The 17,686-nt window shown below is 38.9% G+C and overlaps 1 protein-coding gene across 6 annotated transcripts in view; it reads right to left on the bottom strand.

Annotated features, from left to right (window-relative positions):
• Nucleotides 1–12,418, bottom strand: part of Ogdh (oxoglutarate dehydrogenase) — an 85,170-nt gene extending 72,752 nt beyond the window's left edge. For 4 of the 6 annotated variants that reach the window (XM_046437899.2, XM_058576856.1, XM_046437902.2 and 1 more), the window contains exons 1-2: nucleotides 12,284–12,418; nucleotides 485–733 (exon numbers count right to left, since the gene is read on the bottom strand). In XM_046437899.2, coding sequence (XP_046293855.1) covers nucleotides 485–706 — 222 coding nt within the window. In that variant the 5' untranslated portion in view covers nucleotides 707–733; nucleotides 12,284–12,418. Of the gene's footprint in view, nucleotides 1–484; nucleotides 734–11,559; nucleotides 11,890–12,171 lie in introns of those variants that run through there. The other 2 variants (XM_058576857.1, XM_058576858.1) reach the window with 2 other exon arrangements.
• Between the last annotated feature and the right edge of the window lie 5,268 nt (nucleotides 12,419–17,686).

Genomic DNA, 17,686 nt, shown 5'->3' on the forward strand with positions numbered 1-17,686 from the left:
TTCCTGAGGTCCCATTCTTTCCCATATACTTTCTTTCCTCAAAGGCTTCATCCTGAAGTAGCCATGGGGGAGATCCTGGAAGGCCACATGCATGCTTCCTCAAGTCTTTATAGAATAAACACGTAATTGCTCACATCCTCACAGGGCTTCATACGTGTTTTCTCTTATCCTTGTAGGGCCATACAAGTGCTTCTTCACATCCTTGCAGGGGTATACATGAGCATCCTTTTATCCTCATATGGCCATACATGTGCTTCTTCATCTGCTAGTTGGATTGATCCTGTTGTCAACTACTGTACATCAAGCAAGGGAACGAATTCTGTTGAGGCCACACTGGTTTAATGCAAACGGTGTGGTGGTCGGTGCAGGGCTCCAGTCGCCTGTCTGTCTGCCCAATGACTGCTCAGGATGCGCACACTTACCTGGGCATCCAGTCAGCACTAGAACAACACACCAATATGGAAGATCATCCTGTGAAACTTACCTTATGTACACTTTTGGGATTCTCCAGCCAAGCACAATACATCTCCTCCACATAGTTCGAACTAGTTCCACTCAGAAAAGGTTCAGCAGCGACAGGTGCAGAATAGCACCGAATCTGTTGAAACGTCCTAATTGCTGCTGGTTTGTTTTGTGAAAATGTCTTAATAGTCTGGGAAGCCGTCAACGGCCTCAACTTAGCAGCACAAGTCCTTAAATGAAACATTTTTGTCCTGAAATCTTTCCCAACTACCTGTAGGGAAAAAAACAAGAAAGAAAAGTTTTAAAACAGCATTATAGAAACTTAGGCTACAAAAAAAAATTAAAAATCCCTTACCCTACTCTGGACAAAGATCCTGATCTATAAATGCATTTGCAATAGCATTCTGCCTACTCAGTGCCTGAATCCACCAGCCAAAGAGCTAGACAGAGCAAGACTATGTCAAGCTGACACACATACTTGCAATGCCTACTAGGAGGCATGGGCTAGCCCAAGGGAGGTTGGTACACAGTTGTAGATGTTATCATCTGCATTGAAAAAGTGCAAAACTAGTTTGAGGGGTTTAACAAAAGTGACTTTCTTTATGTTTATATATTATATAAAACAACCACAAAAAAGGCAAGGACCAGGCATGGTGGTGTACACCTATAATCCTAGCAGCTCAGGAGGCTGAGGCAAGAGGATCCTCAAGTTCAAAGTCAGACTCAGCAACTTACTGAGGCCCTATCTTGATAAAATAAAAAAATAAAAAGGACTATAGATGTGGCTCAGTGGTCAGGTGCCCCTTGGTTCAATCCCTGGTTAAAAAAAAAAAAGGGGGGGCTGGGGATGTGGCTCAAGCGGTAGCGTGCTCGCCTGGCATGCGTGCGGCCCGGGTTCGATCCTCAGCACCACATACAAAACAAAGATGTTGTATCCGCCGATAACTAAAAAATAAATATTAAAAAAAAAAAAAAGGCAACAAGGATTAATTAATTTAGGATAAGGATTAACTGCAGACGAGAAAGACATTTTCTAATCTATTAAGACCCTACTGAATACTTGCTATCCTCACAGTGCTCTGGAAAATTCAAGGAAATTAGAAAAAATAGTTTGTTTACACTCAAGTAATTTACTCCTGAGACATAAAAATGGCATAAAGAAAGCCTTGAGTACTTGAGTGGCACAGAACATGCCAAGAAAACCCTCTGAGGTGTGGGTTCCTTCCAGGTAGAAGTGTCTCAGACAGTAAGGATATAGACCAGAAGGAAGGAAGAGAGGCACTGCATGTGGAAGGACTCAGGACTTGCAGACAAAAAGACAGAAGTAAAAAAGTGGTAAGAGACTGAGAGAAAAGTCAGATCTGTGGTGCCAGGAAGGAAGAATGAGGAAAAGTCAGACTGTGACTGGCATTTAGCCTGTCCTTAAATCCTGTGGAGGCAGATGTCTAAGCAAATGAGCACAAGGGCTCTACACAACTGAAATAATAGAGCAGTTAAGTAATCTGTGCAAAAACTGTGCATAAACCCACACACTCTACAGATAGCCTGAGTGGGTGTTCCTTACATCTTATCAATGTCACAGGATTACCAGTAGTAGAACCAGGATCCCTATCCAACCCTCTTAACAGTGGAATCCTCTTCTGCTCTACAACAACCTGCCAGGCCCACCAATCTCTTATATCCACTGGACTAGAGAGAGGGAGAAGCTGAGTCCAGGGGCAAGGGAGGTCTGAACTAGACAGGAAGGAAGGCGCAGAGAGGAAGGAGAGATTTAGATTCATCCACTGATTTGCTTGATCTAATTTATAATCCTCTATCAAAATAGTCATTTTATAAAAGTAGTTATATGTCCACCGGAACTTGAAAGAGTTTAGAGATATTATACTGTTCCCAAAGAGTCTCAAAAACGACTTCCAGCCACTCCCAGGAACCCTGCTGCCTCTAGACAGTGACTCTCTTCCAAGAGAATGAAGATTGCTTCTCTTCCTCTGAGTTCTAGCTGCCAATGGGCAACCAGTCCCAGCAAAAGGGACCCTGGGAGCGCTTTGGTCTCGGGGTCAAGAGGCTGAAACATCAATGGACAAAGAGGAAAGTTCCATGAAATGACACTGCCTAAGAGGGCTGGGAGATAAGTGTGTGTGTGTGTGTGTGTGTGTGTGTGTGTTTGTGGGGTCCTACTGGACTCAATGATTGCTTGTTTGTTCATGATTCTGCTCAAAGCAGATTCTCTGGCAGTAAAATTGAAATTACATACCATGTCCAGAGCTTGGGGTGTAGTTCTGTGGTACAGCATGCACTTAACATACTCATGGACCTGGGTTCAATCCCAACACCAAAACAATAACAAATACACCTCATTTCATATGTACCTGATATAATCCAAGTTCTGAAATTATAAAATGTATGGAAATAAATGTAACTCCCAAAATCGTCTGTACTTTTTATTAGAGCCTTCTTCCTGGCCCAGATATACTCAGACTATACGTAGAGACAATGAAAATATAACATGTCCTTCTCTGGCTGCTCTAGTGTTGAGTTAAAAAAAAAAAAAAAAAAGGTCAGTAAAAAGGAAAACAGAATAGATTGTGTAAAAACAAACTAAACAAGCAAAAAATTTGCTCCTCCTGAATTAATGGTGAATAAGCAATATATTTCTAGATTAATTACAGCATGTGACCTTAATTCCTGCATTTTCTTTTACTTTAGAAATCAAAAGTTTTTTGTTAACTCAACAGTAGTTCTTCTGACTTCCCATTATACTCTAATTTTTCCCACTAATAAATTTAAGGCAAACAGCTACTAACATTAGTAGCAAAAATACTACTGTTGTTGCTAAATTTTTTTATTACTCAGATCCAGAAGAAAACACTCATTCATCTAACATCCTTATTATCAAGGCAGCAAGAGATATCCAACTACCTCTAATATAGGGTTTTTTCTCCTGTAGTCACTGAGTCTGATAGTTTATTGCTACCCAGCAGTCAACAGGACAGCCACAGATCTTCAACTTCCCTTACAATGATGACTCATAGGAAAGTTGCCCTTCAGCAGATGGCGCAATACCCCTTCTCCACCCAGGAATGGCCAGGAAAGTTGCTTGCTGTCTATACTCTGACAGACCCATAGAGCTGACACTAGATTTATACTGCCAATTCTGGTAAATAGCCTGTCCTTCACCCTTCTCCCTTACATAATGTGGTAAGGAGATACTAAATGTGAAAAGAAAGAAAACTACCGGCCAATCAACTTTAGGTTTTAAGTCACAATATTAACATTCTTTTGAGTGATACTAGTCAATATTAAGGATAATATATCAAGGGTGGGAGACGTAGCTCATGGGTAGAGCACCTGCTTAAAAAAACAGTTCTACTTAACAAGTGCACCAAGTTAGGGTTAGGGTTAGGGTTAGGATAAAAATAGTTTTAATAAATGATGCCGGGACAACTGTAGTTCCACGTGTACAGGAATGACCCCTAACTCACATCACATACAAATTTAATTCAAAATGGATCAAAGTCCTAAGTACAAGAGATAAAAGTGTCAGACACTTGAAGTTTTATAACTTTCAAGTTATGATGGAGTCTATCTTCTAGTAAATCTTCTACCAATAGAAGATTAGTCAAGACATCAAAAGTACAAAGAACACACACACACACAAAAAAAAAAAAAAAAAAAAACCAGACTTGATCAAAATATTTGTGCTTCAAAAGATCTATTAAGAAAGAAAAGACAGGGGCTGGGGTTGTGGCTTAGTGGTAAGGTGCTTGCCTAGCATGCATGAGGCACTGAGTTTGATCCTCAGCACCACATAAATATAAAATAAAGATATTTTGCCTACCTAAAACTAAAAAATAAATATTTTTTTTAAAATACAGACTAGAAGAAAGTATTTGAAAATCATTTATCATTTATCTGATATAGAACTTGTACACAGAAAATATCAAATAACCCAATCAAAAAAGAGGCAAAGAATTTGAATTGCTATTTCCCCAGGGATATACGAATGACTAGTAAGCACATGAAAAAATGTTCATGGCTCAACACCATGAATCATTAGTGAAATGAAAAAAATCAAAACCACAAGATGCCACTTTATACTCATTAGATATAATTAAAAAGAAATAACAAGTTTGGGCAAGGATAAGTAAATGGAAACTCCTACATTTCTGGCCGGAACATGAAATGATACAGTCGCTTTGGGAAAAGAATGGCAGTTCCTCAAATGCATAAACATAAAATTACCATATGACCAATTCCATGCCTCAATAGATAACTAAGACAAATGAAAACATATGCCCACAAAAAAACTGGTACAGTATTTTTTGAATAGCAACACTATTTGTAAAAGCAAAAAATATAATCTGAATATCTATTAATTGAGGAATACATATTGTGGTATATCCATATAATATAATATCATGTAATAAAAACAAATGAATTTTATGCATGCTACAATGTGGATGAACCCTGAAAAGATTACACTTAGTAATAACCACATATTTTTATTCCATTTATATGAAATGGTTATAACAGGAAAATTCATAGGGACAGAAAGTACAAAAGCGGTTGCCTAGTCCTGAGGCAGGGGAAAGGCACAAGGATGAGGATTGACTCTTAATGGATATGAGAGTATCTTTCCAGGGGAGATGAAAAAGCTCTAAAACTAGATTGTGCTGATGTTGTACAACCATCTGATATTCTCAAAAGTATTCAACCGTACGATTTAAGTGGGTATCTGGGTACAGTGGCACACACCTGATAAACAGGGCTGGGGATGTGGCTCATTGATTAAGTGTACCTGGGTTCAATCCCCAGTACCAAAAAAAAATTAAAAATTAAAAAAATTTAAGTGGGTAAATTGTACATTATGTAATTTATATCTTAATGAAGTTGTTTTAAAAGAATGATGTCTGAGAAAAAAATCCAAGAGAATTGATCAATAAAGTATACAAAATGATATAATCTGTAATCTGTTGATTTCAAGACTTATAATCTGTAATCTGTTGACTTCAAGAATAAATTTATACATTCAGAACAAGATATAAAAACAAAAAAGTAAAAATCAAAGAAAATTTTTGTTAAATGCCTTGCCTTATCCTTAAGAAATTATTACTTTGGGGCTGTGGTTGTGGCTTAGCAGTGGAGCTCTTGCCTGGCATGTGTTAGGCACTGGGTTTGAACCTCAGCAGCACATAAAAATAAATAAATAAAATAAAGGTATTATGTCCATCTATTTTATTTATATATATATATATATATGTGTGTGTGTGTGTATATTTTTTTTTAAAGAGAGAGTGAGAGACAGAGAGAGAGAGAGAGAGAGTGAAGAGAGAATTTTTTAATATTTATTTTTTAGTTATTGGCGGGCACAACATCTTTGTTTGTATGTGGTGCTGAGGATCAAACCCGGGCTGCACGCATGCAGGTGAGCGCGCTACCGCTTGAGCCACATCCCAACCCCCGTGTATTTTTTTTAAATGTAATTTTTTTTCTGAGTATGAAGCCCTCCAGGTCTGTGTCTAGAATTTCCTCTATATCCAAGGGTCACCTCTAAGTCCCTACTGCAGAATGCGGGAATAGGAGAAATATGTTGATGCCTATCAACATAACATTCAGAGGGATAACTGAAAAGGCAATGTCTAGCGAAAACAGCTTGTGCAATATCTTATCAACTGAGTCTTTGAGAAAAAAAAAAGCATACAAGCTTACCACCTATGTGTATTGGCTGGCAACCATTTTAAAGAACAATTTGAAAATATATTCCCTTTTATTTTATGTTTGTTTCAGACTCATTCTTCTTATGATTCAAGAACAAATACCTGCTTCATACCTGTGGCTGTTATTCCATGTTTGCAATTACTATAGTTTGAGCAGTGATACAAAGAACATATGTGTACAGAGTAAAACTATCAATTCTCCTTTACTGACTGAGAATCTCAAGCAATTCAACATCTTCTGCTAGTGATAATAATACCTCTTATTAAAGACAAACTGGGGGATAGGAGATGGAAAGGATTACATTTGAATGGGAAATTTATCAGTGTGACACCAATTCAGTGTGTGAGCCTTAATACCACACAGCTTGTGCTCAGTGTCTTTGAGTCACAAAGCAGAGACAGAAATTATTCTAATCTCATAACTCATACTGTGTGTTTGTAACTATAACACAAACATAAAAACACTTTTCAAACTTCAAAGTTTCTGTGATTAAAGAATTATAAATTACCAGGAAAAAAGGGCCAACCAGTGATATTTCTAAAAAGCTAAAAGTTCTAAGATATCTAAACATCAGTTAATTTAGTATAGCAGCCACTCTAACTTCTGAAACATTTGTACTCTATCTCCATCATTTAGCACAGAAGCCCACCTAGCTCACCAAATCACATTCCTTCATCACAGGAAGACCTCCAAAGTGAGTCCCCCAAATGAGCTTCAGTACCTGGGTATGGCCCTGCAGCTTTAGAGGTGTCAAGGGCTACAGGTGTCTGAAGAGGTTAACTTGTGAGAAGGGAGGTAGAGAGGTAATTTTTCAAGGTGCTGAAAGAGTACAAATTTTTAAATCTTTATGGAAAGTAAGATAATATGTCAACATTTTATTAAAGCATAGTCAAGACTGTTCCTTTCTGGTAAATATAGCTAAAAACATGAGATATTACATTTAAAACAAAATAAGACTCTAGAAGGTGAATAGAAGGAAGCAGATTGGTTAGGGATTGTGGCGCCCTAGAGGGGGACAGAGCAGTGAGTTCCCAGTTTTCTTTTTACTTCATGTCCCAGATCAAGTACTAGAGAAGCCTGAAATCCAAAAATGCCAACAGGTGTAGAAATAGCCACAACAAAAGCCTGTTCTCTCTAGCCAAAGAACCAGGAAAGGGGCAGCAAGGTGGAAAATTTAATTGCTCCAACACCAGAGAAAACACTGGGGGCCCCACCCTCACCCACTCAAGTGATGTCAGAGTAGAAACCAGAGACTTTCATCCCCCTCCCTGCCCCCACAATATTATCAGTGGGAACCCTATTTCAACCCTGCCCAGGAGTAATGAGGTCGCACCCCACCATCCCAGGCAGATTGCAATCAGTGGGGAACTTTCATCCAGAGCAGTAACAAGGAGTGCCTGCTCTGTACAGATACCCCTACAGAGCAAAACTGAGGCAGTTTTGCCCCCCAAGCAGTTCTACTCTGCTGAGAGATTTAAATAAAACTGTGTCTCATAACTTGACCCCCTAAATGTCCCAGCAGCAATCAAAGATCTCTCATTAAGAACCAGAACAATCTCAACTTAAAGAAATGACAACCCCAAGATGACAAAGCTGTTAGAATCATCTGGCAAATATTCTAAATGAGCTACCATCAAAGTGCTTTCATGAACAACTATGTACATGATTGAAACAAAGGGAAAACAGTCTCAGCAAAGAGAGAGAAAATATAAGGAAGAAAACAAATTCACAACTGAAAAAATGGAATAATGGATGGGTTAAACAGCAAAATAGAGAGGACAGAAGGTAACTGGTGAACTGGCAAAAGAAATTACCTAATCTGAAGATCAGTGAAAAGAGACTGAAAAAATATGAACAAGGCCTCAGAAAACATGGGACTATAACAAATATCTAATATTTGTATCATCAGAGTCCCAAAGAGAGGCTGAAAAAAAAAAAAATGGCTGGAATTTCCCTAAATTTGGCAAAAAGAATAAATTTAAGACATTCAAGAAACAGACCCCCAAAGAAACATACATAACCAAACTTGAAAACTCAAAGAAAAACCTTGTGAGAATTAAGAAAAAGAATGCATTATATACCAGAAAATTAAAAATTAAAATTAACTTTGAATGACTACAGTTCTCATCAGAAACTATGGAAGTCAAGAGGAATTAAAACAGTATTTTTTTTTCCTTTTCCTTTCCTTTTTTTTTTGGGGGGGCGGGTACTAGGGATTGAATCCAGAGGTACTTTACTACCGAGCCACATCCCCAGCCCTTTTTATTTTTTATTTTGAGACAGAGTCTTGCTAAATTGCTTAGGTTAGCCTTAACTTGTGATCCTCCTACCTCAGCCCCCAAGTCATGGGATTACAGGTAAGCACCACCACCTTCAGCTTGACACAGTATTTTTCAAGTGCCAAAGGAAAAGAACTGTCAATCTGAAATCATGTACCCATCAAAATATCCTTCAGCAATGAAAAAGAAATCAAGACATTCTTAGATGAAGAAAAACTAAGGATTTGTCATCAACAGACTTACTCTAAATGAATGGCTAAAATAAGCTCTCTGAACAGAAAGGAACTGATGAAAGAATCTTCAGCCTTGGCAAACTTGAAATAAACAAACAAACAAATAAGTAAAATGGGCTGGTGATAGGGGATATAGCTCCGTAGAGCACCTCGGGTTCAATTTCTAGTACCACACACAAACACATATACACACACTGAAAAGAAGAACCTTGAAACACTGATGAAGGGAGAAAGAACAATGAAAAGAACAAATACATGGATAAATACAATATCCTTGAGTTTCCTAAACTATGTTTGACAGTTGAAGCAAAAATTATGTCACCAGGTACAGTGGCACACATTTGACCTCAGGAATCCAGGAGGCAAAGTTCAAAGCTAGCCTGGACAACTTAGCAAGACCCTGTTCTCCCCAAAATTTAATAAGGCTCAGTGGTAGGTCACTTCCACCCCAGGATTGAATCCCCAGCATCAACAAAACAAAAACAAAGATAATATAAATATTATTTTAATATAATTTTAAAAATCAGAAAAAAAATCCAATTACAAAATGGGCAAAAGATAAAGACAGGCATTTTAAACAAAAGTATATACAGATGGACAAGTAAACACCTGAAAAGATGTTCAATATCATTTACCATCAGGGAAATGCAAATTAAAACAAAAATGAGACATTACTACATATATATTAGGATGGTTAAAATAAAAAATAGTAATATCACCAAATGCTGGCAAGGCTGTGAAGAAAATGGATTGGATTATACATACATTGCTGGCAGAAATATAAAATGATGGCAGAGTGGCACACACTTATAATCCCAGGTATTTCAGAGCCGAGGCTGAGTGATTGCAAGTTCTAGGTCAGACTCAACAATTTAGGGAGAACTTCATCTCAAAATAAAAAATAAAAAGGGCTGGTGATATAGCTCAATAGTAGAGCACCCCTGAGTTAAATTCCCAGAAAGAATGAAAGAAAGAGAGAAGGAAGGAAGATAGTATAACCATTCTGAAAAAGTTTAACCATTTCTTTGAAAACTAAGCAGGCACTAGAGATCTAGTGATTGCACACACACTTGGGCGTTTTCACAGAAAATGTCAACTTACATTTACATAAATACCTGTACATGAATGTTTATAGCAGACTTATTTGTACTAGCTAAGGAATGGAAACAGCCCACATGTCCTTCAATGGATGAATAGTTAAACCAACTGTGGTATATCTACAGCTTGAATGCCAGAAAAAGGAACAGTCACCAATAACACACAATCATGTGGATGAAACTCCAGGGAACTATGCCCAGTGAAAAAAAAAGACCATCTCAAAAGGCTGTATCAGTGCCTTTATTTGGCATTCTTGACACACCAAAATTATAGAAACAGTGAACTAGTTACCAGGAGCTGAGGGCAGCAGAAAAGTGGATATGGCTATAAAAAGGCAAGAGGGGGAATCCTTGTTACTTCTGTATCTTGAATTTTATTAATGTCAACATCAGCTTAAAATATTTACTGTAGTTCTGCAAAATGTTACCAATGGAGAAAAGTGGGAAAAACAATAGTGCAGGATCTATGCACTATTTGTTATGACTATGTACAATAGATTTGAATGTATAATTTCTCAAAATTTCATATTACTCAAATTTTTCAATAATTGGTACACTCATCTCAAAAACTAAAAATGATACTGTAAAACAGCACTCAAAGGAGTCACTTTTAATTGATCTCACTCCTCATGCCCTAGTAGGGGCACATACTAGACATATAAACATGGTAAATATTTGGCACTTAATAAATTATGCTTTCAAATTTAAAACCAACAAAAATTCATATGAGTATGAATTTCTGAGACTCAAGTCAGGAGTGGTGGCACATGCCTGTAACCCCAGCAACTCAGGAGGCTAAGGCAGGAGGATTTAAGTTCAAGACCAGCCTCAGGAACTCTAATGAGACCCTGTGTCAAATTTAAAAAAAAACAAACAAAAAAAAAAACCGTTAAAAATAACTGAATTGGGGCAGTGCTTGCATAATTGTGAATTTACTACAAACTACTGAACTGTGTGCTTTAAATGGGTAAAATGTAGTAAATGTAAATTATATCAAGTGAATTATACCTCAATAAAGCTGTTATTTAAGGCAGGGAGTGAAATATTAAAAGTACTCTCAAAAAAAAAAAAAAATAATGAGGATACTCTGATCTGTTCCAACTTCCCAAGATCCAGTCTTGAACTATTTTACAAAGCTACTATAGTGTTAAATATTTCCCTATTTTTGACTATTGCACCTAGTGTCACTCAACCTAATGTAGGCTCCTGAGAGCAACGTAACTGAATAGACTCCAAGTGCAGGACTATAAGACCAGGCACAAGGAAATCCCTATACTGTATGTTCTATCTGACTAGTATCAAGGCAAAGGGGCCCACAGACAGAGGTGGAACATGCCAAGGTCATGAAACCAAGGAAAAACTTGGAAAAAACCCTTTACTTTACTTGCTTTTACTTAATGCTTTTATCACCAACTTCAAAGGTCATGCAGCTGAAGCAATACACTCCTATCAACTTACATAACATCTGACATATGCGTCACGAAGCCTACAATGTTTTCAGGAATTTCTGTGTATCTGAAACTGTCTAAAAGCATCGATCCTATACTTAAGCCTGCACAGGTGTCCGATAAGTGACCTTTTGACGTCAGAGTGAAGAAATCTCCACCCTTAGACAAGGCTAACGCCGCCATTTTCTGAATATGCGTCCAATTTAGAGCCAGAAGTTTGATAACGCCAGCGCGAAACCACTGATTACCGCATTTCCCTCATCTCTAATCAGCTGCCCCATGGCCAAACCAACCTGCTTCTTTATTCCATAAGTATCCTAACCTCTATTCCCAAGGCACAGATTTGACGCCAGATCTCCTGTCATCAGAGCTTAGCCGCCACATTAAGAGACTCTTGCAAAACGTATCACTTCAGTGATGGCAGACTACCAGGTGGGCAAGAGGGGCCTGGCGCTGCAGCAATCAGGGTGAGGGCACCGCGGCAGAAGTCCCCTTAACTCTCCGCAGGCAACTCTCCAAGTTCACGTCGCACACCCTTCCCAAAGGAAGGGAGCGCGAACAGTTTCTATCCGAACTTCGGCCAAATCTACATAGCACCTGGCAGCCAGTGGGCCTGGCAAAGAGAACCGTGAGTGCCGTGAAGTGAGGCCGACAGGCCAGCGCCCCTGGACAAAGGACAGCACACTTGAGGCCGCGGCTAACACGGACCGTCACGCGACGGCAATGCGACCTTGAGGTCACCCGGGACACCGCCCGCTGCCAATGGCGCGCGGCACTGCGTCCCGCGCGACCCCGGCGCCAGCCGGGCCCGCCAATCTCCGCCCGCCGGGCGCCCCCGCCAGGTCATTGGCTGCCAAGCCCGTCCGTCAGGCCCCGTCCCCTCCCACTACCGCCGCCCTCAATCAGCCCTCTCCGTCCGCTCAGCTCAGGGCACCTCCGCTCCCGCAGCTCCAAGGACGCGGCGACCTCGCTCTCGGCCGCGACCCGCGGTTGGCAAGCGCTTGGTCCCCGGCGCGGGGATGGGCCCAGCAGTAGCGAACAGTTACCTCTCTCCGGCTCAGCTCCACCCGAATGAGACACCTACACCCCGCTCCGGGGCACCAAACTCTCGGCCCCGCCCCAGCGTATGGCGTCAGCACGCAGCTTGGTCTCGGGGAGGCCCGCCCCTCGTTGTGGGCGTGGTCGTGACGCTACAAAGCCTACTGGCGTCATGACGCCGACCGCGCTATTGCAGAAGCTGCGGCGTAGGATCCTACCTGTGTTCGCACCTAGAGAATTCCAGCTCTTCCCTGGTGATGACAGTTAAATAAAAGTATGATGTTTTCAATATCTGTTAGGAGCCCGCTAAATGATAGTGAGGTTTATGTAAAATTTATCACTAAACAAAAATAAATAATTTGAATATCAAAATCTACGTCGACCTCTCATTTTGCGTGAAGCTTTGTGACGAGCGCTTAACCTGCGCTATTGTGTAACAGCCGCAGTCTGCACGTGACAAAAGATAGTGCCGGGACCCAGCCCGGTTTGTCCTGGTTCCATACCCAACTACCGAGAGAGGGAAAACGCCACTAATCTATCGCAACCTGAACCCTATTGATCGTAAGACGCTCCCAATTTAAAAGTTGAAATTTGGAAAAAGTTGTTTCAGAATTAATATGATTCAGTAAATTATGTTGAATTACGTACGGATAACGTGTCCTTTGCAGTTCGTCTTCACCACAAGCCTGGAAAAGCTTCATTTCGTGCCTATGTCTTTAACTACAAGCTTCTATCCTTTTGACAGATCAGACGTTGAGTTCAGAGATTTTAGAGGACAATAATATAAAGCTGTGCCTTAAAGTGCTTTGTTTTTTATTTTATTTATTTATTGTACCGGGAATTGAACCCAGGTCTACATCCCCAGCCCTGTTTTGTATTTTATTTAGAGCCAGGATCTCTCTGAGTTGCTAAGTGCCTCACTAAGTTGGTGATGGTGGCTTTGAAATTGTGATCCTCCTGTTTTAGCCTCCAGACCCGCAGGGATTACAGGCGGCTGTCTTGATTTTTGACAGTTTATCTTTAATATATGTAGCAATGATACTGGTATTCCCATTAATTATAAAGTTTTCTTTTGTAATAAATGGTTCTATTTAAAGAATATATTAACTAGGGCTGGGGTTGTAGCTCAGTGGTTGAGCGCTTGCTTCACGGCATGAGACACTGGGTTCGACCCTCAGCACTACATAAAATAAATATAGATATATATTACTTCTACAATTAAAAATTTTTTTAAAAAGAATATATTAACTAGATGTTAGTATGGAAAGGTCACACCCAAATGACAAACAGGGAAACAATGTTCCAGGCTCTATTGAATATTCTCTTAGGTATACTTTCCCCACAAAATAATGAACTACTTTAAGGACTGTGTCCTGTAGTACAGTAGTAGATATTGGGGTCACAAAGGGCATGACTATGACTAGCAGGATAGTTCTATGGAGGACACAAATATATGATTCTGAGCCGGTATTACAACCACTTATTAATGTTATAGACTTAGAACAATTTCTAAAAGGAAAAGAAAATTCATTTTTTTTTGTTTTGTTTAAATGGGGAGTATAAGTGCTTGTGAGAGCAAAGTAGAGCAGATGTATGGGACAAAGATCTAGAGACTAGGATAAGGTGAAAGGACCAAAAACCAAACACCAATATGCAGTTTTCCCAATTTTTATAAGAGATCATGGTATATATTAAAATTGGGCATTTTAGCCAGGCACAGTGACACACACCTGTAATGCCAGCAACTTGGGGAGCCAAGGAAGGAGAACTGGAGATTCCAGGCCAGCCTAGGCATCTTAGTGAAAGCCTGTCACAAACTAAAAAAAATAAATAAAAAGGGCTGGGGATATACTTCACTGGTAGAGTACCCGTGGGTTCAATCCTTAGTACTGGGGAAATATTGGCACTTTAACTAATTTAAGTATTCAACTCAGTGACATTAATTGCACTCTATAACCATAAAGTAATAATTTTCCATTTACCTCCTTCTTTCCCTCCCTTATCAGCTCTTTAAACTTTTTATAAATTTGAATATTTAGTTATATCATGTAAGTGGAATCATGCAGTATTTGACCTTTTTGTGTGACTTAGAGCACTCAGCATAATGTTAGCATTCATCCATGTTGTAGCATAGATCAGAACTTATTTTCTTTTTATGGCCGATAACATTCCTTTGTATGGGTATACCAATTTTTTTATCCATTCTCTATTGATGAATACTTGAGTCATTTTTACCTTTTGGATATTGAGAATAATACTGCAATGAACACAGATGTGTACATATCTGAGTACCAATTAAAATGCTTTTGTATATGTATATCTAGGAGTGGAATTTCAGATCATAATGGAATTCTGTCTAGCTTTTGAGGAAGTGATAAATGTTCACAGAGCAACTACACTATTTTACATTCCCATCAGCAAAGAATAAAGTTTCAGTTTCTGTACAATCTCACCAATACTTGTTTTCTTTTTAAATAAATAAATAAATATATGTATATGTGTACATATATGTATTTTTTTAAGTAGTATCTGGACACAATGCCTTTATTTTTACGTGATGCTGAGGATCAAACCCAATGCCTCACACATGTTAGACAAGCACTCTACCACTGAGCTACAACTTCAGCCCCCACTTGTTTTCTTTTTAAACTTTTATTATAGCTATCTGGCTGATGTGGTTGAGTGTGTACCTAGGATGTGAGAGGCCCTGGATTCAATCCCCAGTACTGCAAGAAAAAAAAAGAATATTATAATAATATTTTATTATAGCTATCCCAGTGGGTATGAGCGGGTATCTCATTTTTTTTTTCTGTTATTGATGGACCTCTTTTTTTTTTTAAATTTGTTTATATGCGGTGCTGAGAATCAAGCCCAGTGCCTCACCCATGCTAGGCAAGCATTCTACCTCTGAGCTATAACCCCAGGCCCTCATTTTGGTTTTGATTTGCATCTCCCTAATGACTAAAATATGGAGTATCTTTTCATGTGCTTCTTAACCATTTGCATATTTTCTGTGAACTGTTTAAGTCATTTGCCTATATTTAAATTGGGTTGTTTGTCACTTTGTTATTGAATTGTAGAAGTTCTTTATATGTTATGGATATCAAACCCTATCAGATGTATGATTTACAAATATTTTCTCACATTTTGTATGTTTTCTTTCTTTTTTTTTTTTTTTTTTTGGTGGTGGTGGTGGTAGTGGTGAACCCAGGGCTTGAAGCATGCTAAGCAAGTGCTCTATATTGAGCGAGATCCCCAGCCCATATATATATATATATTTTTTTTTTTAACCTTCTTGCTAATGTTCTTTGATGAACAAAATCGTTTTTTGTTTTGTTTGATGTGGGGGTCTCACTTTGTTGCCCAAGCTGTGCTCAAACTCCTGAGTAGCTAGATCTTCAGGCATGTACCACCATACCCAGATAGTTTTTAATTTGCTGCTCTTGTTCCTGAGAAGCGTATCTGGACAGCCCAGGACCTACAAGAAACTGATGGGTCTCTTGGTAGTGAAGTATGACTTTGATGACATCACAGGATCAGGGGGTCAATAAGAACATAATGGTAGAGTGGTGGAACTGTTTAACCATGACCAGTGGTGATCTCCTCTTTTTATGATCTAGATGGACTGAATGAGGTACCTGTCATTGAGCAAGATTGTATATGCTGCTTCAAGAGAGCACAGCCGGGCTGGGGATATAGCTCAGTTGATAGAGTGCTTGCCTTGCATGCACAAAGCCCTGGGTTCAATACCCAGCACCACAAAAAAGTAAATAAATAAATAAAAGAGAGAGAGTGAGTGAGCAAGTGAGAGCACACGCATAGCCGCCATATACCCAAGTTCTTACCAGAGGAGGCTCTTCAGCACCTGCTCATTAGAGACAATATTCTGGGAAGACTTATTCATATGCCATTGAGATGTAAAGACTAGAGTTGCAAAGATTCACAATAGAGTATTGGTATGTGGCTTTTGGAGGTGGACAGAAAGCATCCCTTCTACTCACTCTAAGGCTTTTTGTGGCCTCTCTGCACTTGATCTCACCCACAAAAGGCCAAAAATTTATAATCCTGATGTTGCTCATGTCATTTCTGAGAATCCATTGCCAAATCCAAAGTCATGAAAATCTAACCCTGCATATAGGAGTTTTATGGTTTTACCCCATATTTAGTTTATTTATTTATTTATTTGAAATGAGGTTTTGCAGTTGCTCAGGCAGACTTTGAACTCCTAACCTCAAGTTATCCTTTTGCCTCACCCTCTTAAGTAGCTGGGACTATAGATACATGGCACCACAACTGGCTTATTTCCATTTCAAGTTAATTTTTTGTATATGATGTGCAGTAAGAATCCAACTTCATTCTTTTGTATTTGGACTTTAGCTATCTCAGTGACATGTATTGAAAAACTATTACTTTCCCCCATTGAATGGACTTGGTACCCTTTTTGAAAATAAACTGGCCATAGACATTGAGCTTATTTCTGGACTCTTGATTCTATTCTATTGATCCGTATGTCCTTTTGCCATTAGCATTGCTCTGATTACTGTAGCTTTATGGTAATTTTAGAAATTAGGATGTATGAGTTCTCCAATTTTATTCTTTTTCAAGATTGTTTTGGCTATTCTGGACCTATTGAAATTCCTTGTGAATTTGATGATTGGCTTTTCCATTTTTGCAAAATGTTGTTAGAATTTTGACAGGAGTTGGGAATAATGATACACTGCTATAATTCCAGTGACTCTGGAGTCCAAGGCAGAAGGATGACAAATTCAAGGTCAGCCTGGGAAGCCTGGTGAAACCCTGTCTCAGAAAAAAAACAATAGCTAGAGAAATAAAAAAGGAGATATAGCTCAGTAGTAGAGCACTTCTGGGTTCAATCCCCAATACTACCAAAAACAAAAAAGGTTTTTTGACAGGGATTCTATATAGCAATATTAGGTCTTCTAGTCCATGAATATGTCTTTCCACTTTCATTTATTTAGGTCCTCAATTTTTTTCAGCAATGTTTTATAGTTTTCAATTCACACATCTTTCACCTGTTTGGTTAAATTTATTCCTAGTAGGGCTTGGGCTATAGCTTAGTGGTAGAGCACTTGTCTAGCCTGCATGGGGTTTGATCCCAATCATAGCAAATATATGTATATTTTAGGTATTTATTCTTTCCAATACATTTGTATTTGGAATTGCTCTGTTCATTTCCATTTTGGGTTGATCTTTACTAATTGTATTAGTCAGCTTTCTGTCACTGTGACAAAATACCTTGGCAGAAATCAGCTTAATGCTCTTGTGAATTGTGCTGCTATAAACATTGATGTGGCTGTGTTCCTCAATGTTCATAGCAGCACAACTGACAATAGATAAACTGTGGAACCAACCTAGATGCCCCTCAGTAGATGAATGGATTAAAAAAATGT

This window comes from Marmota monax, unplaced genomic scaffold (genome assembly GCF_021218885.2).
Source record: "Marmota monax isolate L192 unplaced genomic scaffold, Marmota_monax_Labrador192_F-V1.1 WCK01_AAM20220418_F8-fsc00109, whole genome shotgun sequence".
NCBI classification, from domain to species: domain Eukaryota; kingdom Metazoa; phylum Chordata; class Mammalia; order Rodentia; family Sciuridae; genus Marmota; species Marmota monax.